The 8,565-nt window shown below is 36.7% G+C and overlaps 1 protein-coding gene across 1 annotated transcript; it reads right to left on the reverse strand.

Moving 5' to 3' along the window:
* Positions 1-1,997: 1,997 nt before the first annotated feature.
* Positions 1,998-7,733, reverse strand: LOC106139519 (uncharacterized). The gene is made up of 4 exons (XM_060948364.1): positions 7,620-7,733; positions 5,368-5,514; positions 2,881-3,046; positions 1,998-2,128 (listed from the first exon to the last, which is right to left on the reverse strand). The coding sequence occupies exons 1-4, from the start codon at positions 7,731-7,733 to the stop codon at positions 1,998-2,000; spliced, it is 558 nt and encodes a 185-aa protein (XP_060804347.1).
* Between the last annotated feature and the right edge of the window lie 832 nt (positions 7,734-8,565).

Here is an 8,565-nt window from a genome sequence, read left to right on the forward strand (position 1 = left end):
ATTTCGTTTAATGCGTCCGTCGTCACCTCATACATATTCATCATCAGTCACGTGGTCCGAGTATTGGTGACGTCAGAGGTTGTATGTATGTATGTTTACGGATAACAACTTTCATACATTTGAATATCTATGCAACTTAAGTTTCAATCTACATAAGATTTCCCCCCATACATACATATTAATACACCTGTTCATTCAATGCCGTGTGGTTCCCGGCACCAATACAAAAAAGAATAGGACCACTCTGTCTCTTTCCCATGGAAGTCGTAAAAAGCGACTAAGGAATAGGCTTACAAACTTGAGATTCCTTTTTTAGCCGATGGGCTAGCAACCTGTCACTATTTGAATCTCAATTTTATTATTAAGCCTGACAGCTGAACGTGTCCTGTCAAACTTTCAAGGCTGCTGGCTCCGTCTACCCCGCAAGGGTTATAGACATAAATGAATGAATGATGATAAAGCAACCAACTCAATAGCAAGAAAGATGATGGATAAATGTATCTGTATATTCTAAGGATACATGTGTTTAATCTACATATACTAATATTATAAAGCTGAAAAGTTTGGACTCAGGAACAACTGTTTCGAATTGAAAATTATTTTTGCGTTGAATACACCATTTATTGAGGAAGGCTTTAGACTATATTATGTCACGCTGCAACTATTAGAAGCGAAGAAAGAATGGAAAATGTCAAAGTAAAAAACGGGGAAAATTATTCATCCTTGAGGGCTTCAATGATGCCTAAAATAACTATTCCACGCGGACGGATTCGCGGGCACAGCTAGTTTCTAATAAAAGCAAGGTTTCTCCGCTGAATTTAATAATGCAGTATCGATATGGCATCGGGGAATGCTCGATAATGCAGCTCACGCCACTTACACCGCCATTTTGAGGCAACGTAGCCGCAATTGCGTTTTGAGATCACGAACCGCAGTAAATTTTAAAAGTTGAGTGTGTATTTGTTTTGATACTACTTTTCTGATTGGATTTTAATCTGATTTCTTTTTGTTTCTGTGTTATTTGATGCTTATTTTCTGTTTCAATGTGGGTCAAGATTCAGATCAACTGGCAAAAAATTGATTCAAAGATGAGAGCAAAATGAAACAAAAAGGAGTATTCGCTTTTAAACGTCTTTCTCTTATCTGCCGTGTGGTTCCCGGCACCATTATAAAAAAGAATAGGACCACTCCAACACTTTCCCACGAATGTCGTAAAAGGCGACTAAAGGATAGGATTATAAACTTGGCATTCTTCTTTTAGGCGATGGGCTAGCAACCTGTCACTATCTGAATCTCAATTCTATCCCTAAGCCAAACAGCTGAGCGTGGCCTATCAGTCTTTTCAAGACTGGTGCCTGTGTCTACTCAGGTAGGGATATAGACGTGATTATATGTATGTTCTCTCATTTCTGCGTGTTCCCGGTTGCACCCTCCACAGGAGTGTTTCGGGGCCCTGGGTCCGGGGTCCGCCTTCCGGCTTTTCTCTTCCCACTTGGCCACTTTTCGGCATCCTCAGTTTTTATTTCATCATACGTCATTTCACTGTAATACCTTACCATAAAAAATGGATCTTAATGTGTTAAGATCTTTTTACGAACGGTCGGTTTTTTTTTCTGGTGCTAAGTTATTGGTGTCAAAAAAGTGAACTTACCATTTTAATGTTTTTGTCTTTAGCCTTTGTTACCATTATGATCATCGAAATTTTCAAGCACGGTTATGCGATATTTTACAAGAACTTTATACTCTAACTTAAAATATTAGTACATACATACATACATAAAATCACGCCTCTTCCCAGAGGGGTAGGCAGAGACTACCTCTTTCCACTTGCCACGATCTCTACATACTTCCTTCGCTTTATCCACATTCATAACTCTCTTCATGCAAGTATTAGTATTAAACCAAAATTTTGGAATGCCAAATACCAAAGCGTTCAAAAAACGATCGTTAAAAGTATTATGCGGTCAAATAAAAATCTGTTTCAATAAACAATATATTTATAATTCAGTCACACGATACTTATCAGATGGTGGCATCTCTTGCGACACGGGCTCCATAGACCTCGCATTGTATTGGATTAAAAATCGAATGTACGTGTAAATTATAAAAATATCGTGGCAGAACACTGCTGAAAAAGAATAAAACTTGTGTAAGAAACAACAAAATTTGTGATTAACAAAGCTTGTTAGAGAAACAATAAAAATTGTGATTAATGTAATTTGATTAAAATTGAGTTAGATATACAGGGTGACTTTTAATTCAACTGCATAAATTTAACTGTTAAGTATACTCTAAAGGATATTTTCAGAAAGTACGAAAAAAAGTAAAAGTATCATAATCCACGATCCTAAATACGTCATATCACCCCGGCCGGCGGAAAAGCGACGCGTAAGATTCAGAGGTCAACGACACAATTCATTCAGCTGAGCGATCTCGACAACTCTGTACTTTACTTGATCTTGATACTAGAAAAATAATTTATTTCTCAGACATTTATTTACATGTTTAGTTATAATTTCTGTTTTGTAGTATTCTTTTTGTGGTCTTTATAAAGCGTGTGACGTAGTTTTTGAGGGGTTTTTAAATGTGAAAAATGATGACGTTTAATTTAAATAAAAATAGGCTCAAACGGCTCAGAAGCATGGGTATAGTCTATGTTTAAAAGGATGCAGTTGTTTTAAATGTCACCCTGTATTTTAAGCCCATTCGAAATTTTATTGATGAAATTTTAATATTGACAGGTCGCTAGCCCATCGTCTACAAGAAGAATCCCAAGTTTATTAGTCCATCCCTCAGCTCTGAGAAAGAGATGGAGTGGTCCTATGCTAAAGTTCCTGTCACCACACGGCACTATAATATAATAGAAACAATACAACTTACAACATAACGAGAAGGCCATGATCCCAAACAAAAGGGCGAGCATAAAATGAAGAGTCTTGTGCCCCGACCTGATGTAATGCAGTGCCCCTATACAGCCCAGAATTGTGTTGTACGTGGCGAAAACTAGGAACAGATACATCGACGTTTTCAGTACTAAGATATTTCTCTGGAACAAAAAATATATCTCAAATTCAAATTAGGATACTATAGGATACTACATATAGCTTAATAATTGTCAAAACGTTTGTTTTCACAACATTGGTTGACGTCAAATAAGTTACTTAAAACAGCTTAACGTGGTATTTTAGTGTCTATTCAAGACTTTTGGCTCTGTGACTCTCTGACCCCACAAATAAACTTTGTGATAATCGAAAAAAATAAAAAGAAAAAAAAAAATATTATTGTTTTAAGCGAGTGCCGTGTGGTTCCCGGCACCAATACAAAAAAGAATAGGACCATTCCATCTCTTTTTCATGGATGTCGTAAAAGGCGACTAAGGGACAGACTTACAAACTTGAGATTTTTTTTTAGCCAATGGGCTAGCAACCTGTCACTATTTAGATCTCAATGCTATCATTAAGCCAAATAGCTGAATGTGGCCACTTATTCTTCGAGACTGTTGGCTCTGTCTACCACGCATGGGATATGGACGTGACCATATGTATGTATTTATGTATGTGTACACAAGCAACATTGGTATTTTAATATCTACAAAAACTATGCCGTCAGATTTTTATTTGGGCAGTATTGCTAAATAAATAGAATATTTGCATACATTTTTATATACACATTTTTAGGATTATCATCTCTTTATTCTTATATTTTATAACAGAATTGTAATCCTTTATAATCCTCTTGAACAATATCGTGTTTTGTTTTCACTTTTGCTGGAATTTATTCCGATTTGTTACTAAGCTGAAAATGTTAGACTCGCTTTTTCCACTGTATTTTTATTAGTATAATAAGCTCTTTTTTAATCATGGCTTAATGGATTAAAGTGCCCAAAAAAGCAGCTTTATGCTCGGGGCATTTTCCAATTCTACCCACTATCAATGACGCTTTTCTGAATAATGTACATAACTTAATGGTTAACTGATAATCATACGGTGACAAAAAATATTTTGAGAAAACCTGCACTAACCGTGTGATTCTCGATAAGAAAAGAAAAAATAATAATAGGAACACTCCATCTCTTTTCCATGGATGTCGTAAAAGTCATCTTATAAACTTGGGATTCATCTTCTAGAGTATGCGCTGGCAACATGTCACTATTTGAAACTCAGTTCTATCATTAAGCCTAACAGCTAAACGTGGCTTATCAGTCTTTCAAGACTTGGGATATAGACGTGATTACATGAATGAATGAATGAATTGTTTATTTAGGGTCTAGTCCAGTCAGAGTATCACTTGTCTATTACATATATACATATGGTCACGCCTATGTCCCTTGCGGGGTAGACAGAGCCAACAGTCTTGAAAAGACTGAATGGCCACGTTCAGCTATTTGGCTTAATGATATAATTGAGATTCAAATAGTGACAGGTTGCTAACCCATCGCCTAAAAAGAATCCCAAGTTTGTGAGCCTATCCCTTAGTCGCCTTTTACGACATCCATGGGAAAGAGATGGAGTGATCCTATTCTTTTTTGTATTGGTACCGGGAACCACACGGCACACTTGTCTATTTCAAAGTAAAAATTGAGAAAATTACAAAAACAGGGAAGAACAAAGGTAGGTACGATTGCACAATATCCAAATGCAGTTCAATAGTAAAAATATCACAAAGGTCTGTTCGAATTGAAGTCAGATCGTTTGCTCCACGAGCACAAAGGGAAACATGCACATGTTTTGCTTTGAAGCAATTTTTACCGGCGCATTGAATGGTGTTGCCGCAACGATCACTGTATTTTGCGAGAATATCTTCAAAAAAGGAAAAACCTCTGAGATGATGTTGTAATATTGTTGTTTATTGTCGACGGCAAAGAATTTATGTAGGTTTTTGTTCTATTCGTTAGCGCGTTCTATAGATTATGCGTCTATAAACTGACATGAATGATTATCATATCATAGTATCTTGATTTGTGTCTCATCTTTTTTATCCAATTTAGATTTGTTCGTTATGTATAAGTACCTATAGTTTAAGAAATTGTTTTAACATACTGGAGGGCAATTCCCATACATTAGCTCCTCGAGTCACCTCACGAATGGTCTTTGCGTCTCTATATCTTGATGCACTTATAACAATTTAATTCCAGATAATTCTATAAATGCTTTTCCCATCACATGAGCTGGAGACTGTAGGTATTCATATTCCAACAGCAGAAACTTTGTTTGCATTTTTGTATTTTTGGCGTATTCAAGTATAGTGGGATTATGGACTAATACAATTCCCCCTTGACACACTTGTACGAGAAATAGTAGATGGAGAAAGTGATTCTACATTAAATGCTACTTTTTATCTCAAAAATAAAATGAGATTTAAACTCACCTCCAATGCTCCAAAAAATATCATGACTCCATGTATTATTTGGAAAGGAATTATAGCTACTATCATTATTTTGATGACATCAGACATGTGACCCTTACTGCTGATTTCAACCAAGAAATATAAAGCTACGAAGCAGATTACTGATGTCTGAAAACAATTATAGATCATTGTAAAACCTTTTCTACTATAATTACAAAGAAGGTGCCGTGTGGTTCCCGGCACTAAAGAATAGTTCCATGCCATTTCCATGGATGTCGGAAAAGGCGACTAAAGGATTGGGAAATAAACTTGGGATTCTTCTTGTAGGCGATGAGCAAGCAACATGTCACTATTTTAATCTCAATTCCATTATAAAGTCATATAGCTAAATAGTGCGTCTCAGTCTTTTCAAGACTATTGACTCTGTCTCCCCGCAAGGCATATAGACGTAATAATAAATAAATATATACGGGACAAATTACACAGATTGAGTTAGCCTCGAAGTAAGTTCGAGACTTGTGTTACGAGATATTAACTCAACGATACCATATTTTATAATAAATACTCATATAGATAAACATCCAAGACCCAGGCCAATCAGAAAAAGTTCTTTTCTCATCATGCCCTGGCCGAGATTCGAACCCGGAAACTCCGGTGTCACAGACAAGCGTACTACCGCTGCGCCACAGAGGCCGTCAATAATATACTCGTATGTATTTGTATTTACGAAGAACGTTACCTGGTATTACACAAGTAGAACAGCTTAAGAAGGCAAATTTATTTTTCTTAAGCTGTACTAGGAATTTTTGTTCAGGTATCACACAAAATCTAGAAAGTCAAATATGATATGTTTTCGTATTTTTGTCCTTGGAATTCTATATCCCTGATCGATTTTTCTCATAATAAGCCGCTTATGAACACAATCATGAAAAAAGTTATGTGCGTGGAGGAAGCGGGAGAGGTCTGTAAGTATCGTAACGTGGAATCAATAGTCTCTGTTTACACCAATAAGAAATAAGCGTGATGGTATGTATGTATGAACATAATGAATAAAATACTGTTTTTTAATCCACACACATTATTTTGCAAGTAAAAATTTGTGCAAAATTATATATATATTCTCTTAACTTTGTCTTTCGCCGTGGTCAAGATAATCTCTCTCTTCTTTTGTATTAATCCCAGTTTTTTCTGATGGCTGTTTGACGGCCTCTGTGGCGCAGCGGTAGTGCGCTTGTCTGTGACACCGGAGGTCCCGGGTTTGAATCTCGGCCAGGGCATGATGAAAAACCAACTTTCTCTGATTGACCTGGGTCTTGGATGTTTTTCTATATAAGTATTTATTATAAAATATAGTATCATTGAGTTAGTATCTCGTAACACAAGTTTCGAACTCACTACGAGGCTAACTCAATCTATGTAATATGTCCCGTATATATTTATTTATTATTTCTCTACAGACAAGGGCGGGGTGCACTTTTTGACCAGCGGCGCGACTCAGGATTTACTAAGTCTTTGAACGAAGGGACTCCCACCTGATCTTTGCAACCTTAGCAGGGGAACCTAACCCTTATCGGATCATGGTAAACGTTGCACTACATGAATGTGCGTGCTTTTTCCTTTAGTCGCCTACGAAACAAAGAAAAAAACGTGTCCTATTCTTAACCGTAAAGCACAAAATCACCCTCTATACAACTTTAATTAATATTGCTTCTATTATTCTTATTAATTCTCGAGCAGAATTCGTACCTATACAAATTCGTTTGAAATCTGAATAAAGAACATTTAATCTCAGAACTTTGACCGGAGTCGGCAGCTGGCGATGCAACGTTTAAATTCAGTCGAGCGAAAAACTAGAGGTGTGCTCGAATTTTCAGGAGAATTATAGACAAATATGGTGCCGTGTGGTTCTCGCCACTTCAGAATAGGAGATAAAGATGTAGAGTGGCCATATCTTTTCTATGTATGTCGTAAAAGGCGACTGAGGGAAAGGATTATCAATTTGGGTTTCTTCTTGTAGGTGATGGGCTCGCAAACTGTTGCTATTTGAATCTCATCATTCAGTCTTGAATAGACTGTTGGCTTTGTCTACCCCGCAAGGGATATAGACGTGATTATATGTTTGTATAGATTTATTAGTAGAACCTAATCCAGTTTAAGGGAAAAAAGTAATTTATCTTATGGTAGCTAACAAATATATCTACATAAAATTATGCCTTATTTCCCGGAGGGATAGGCGGAGACTACACAATCAAGAAAACAAAGCGTATACTTGCAAGTTTTAGCCATCCAATACACATGACTGCATCCCTTAGTGCCTTTCTTCGGAATTCCAATGCGTTTGAGTCTTCCATCAATTCTCCATTCGGGGAGCCTGACACAAAAATCATGGCAATTATTTTCAATGATCCGTTAACAAAAAATTTCTAGAAAAACATATTAATTCATATAATATTATGGAACGTTAAGCGATAGTGAATATAACCAAGACGAAACATGTTGATATTTTATGTCAAACGGTGACATTATATGACGTCAATTTAATAAGGCAATTACTAAAGCTCAGATAATAAGAACATACATACATACGGTCACGTCTATATTCCTTGCGGGGTAGACAGAGCCAACAGTCTTGAAAAGACTGAATGGCCACGTTCAGCTATTTGGTTTAATTATAGGTATAATTGAGATTCAAATAGTGAAAGGTTGCTAGCTCATCGCCTAAAAAATAATGCCAAGTTTGTAAAGCCTATCCCTCAGTCGCCTTTTACGGCATCCATGGGAAAAAGATGGAGTGGTCCTATTATTTTTTTGTATTGGTGCTGGGGAACCACACGGCACCACTTTAGTACAGATAATAAATACCTGTCTTTAAATACTCCTTAGTTTACGGACGGTCAGTATAGGTCTTTTAGTCCAATGATAGACTCATGGGTAGCGTAGTAGCATACTCTCGGGATATGATTTCTGGCATCTCATACTAACATAATACCACTGAAACAAATTCTGTTATCATTTTTCTCTCGTACCTATAATCAAGTCTATATCCCTTGCGGGGTAGGCAAAGCCAACAGTCTTGAAAAACTGACAAGGCACGTTCAACTGATTGGCTTAATAATAGAATATGAGTCCCAGTCTCAATCAGAATCCCAAGTTTATAATCGTTACGATACGTCTATAAACACCTTAGTCGCCTTTCCTCCTTCCTTCCTTCTCCTTTTT

Source organism: Amyelois transitella, chromosome 15 (assembly GCF_032362555.1).
Source record: "Amyelois transitella isolate CPQ chromosome 15, ilAmyTran1.1, whole genome shotgun sequence".
NCBI classification, from domain to species: domain Eukaryota; kingdom Metazoa; phylum Arthropoda; class Insecta; order Lepidoptera; family Pyralidae; genus Amyelois; species Amyelois transitella.

Excerpts from the sequence above, each read along its gene's own strand:
- LOC106139519 (XM_060948364.1), bottom strand. The coding sequence starts at position 7,733 with ATGATTTTTGTGTCAGGCTCCCCGAATGGAGAATTGATGGAAGACTCA. Across the intron at positions 5,515-7,619 it reads GTATTGGATGGCTAAAACTT|ACATCAGTAATCTGCTTCGT; the intron begins GCAAGTATACGC and ends AATTGTTTTCAG. Across the intron at positions 2,129-2,880 it reads CATGGCCTTCTCGTTATGTT|CAGTGTTCTGCCACGATATT; the intron begins GTAAGTTGTATT and ends ATTCTTTTTCAG.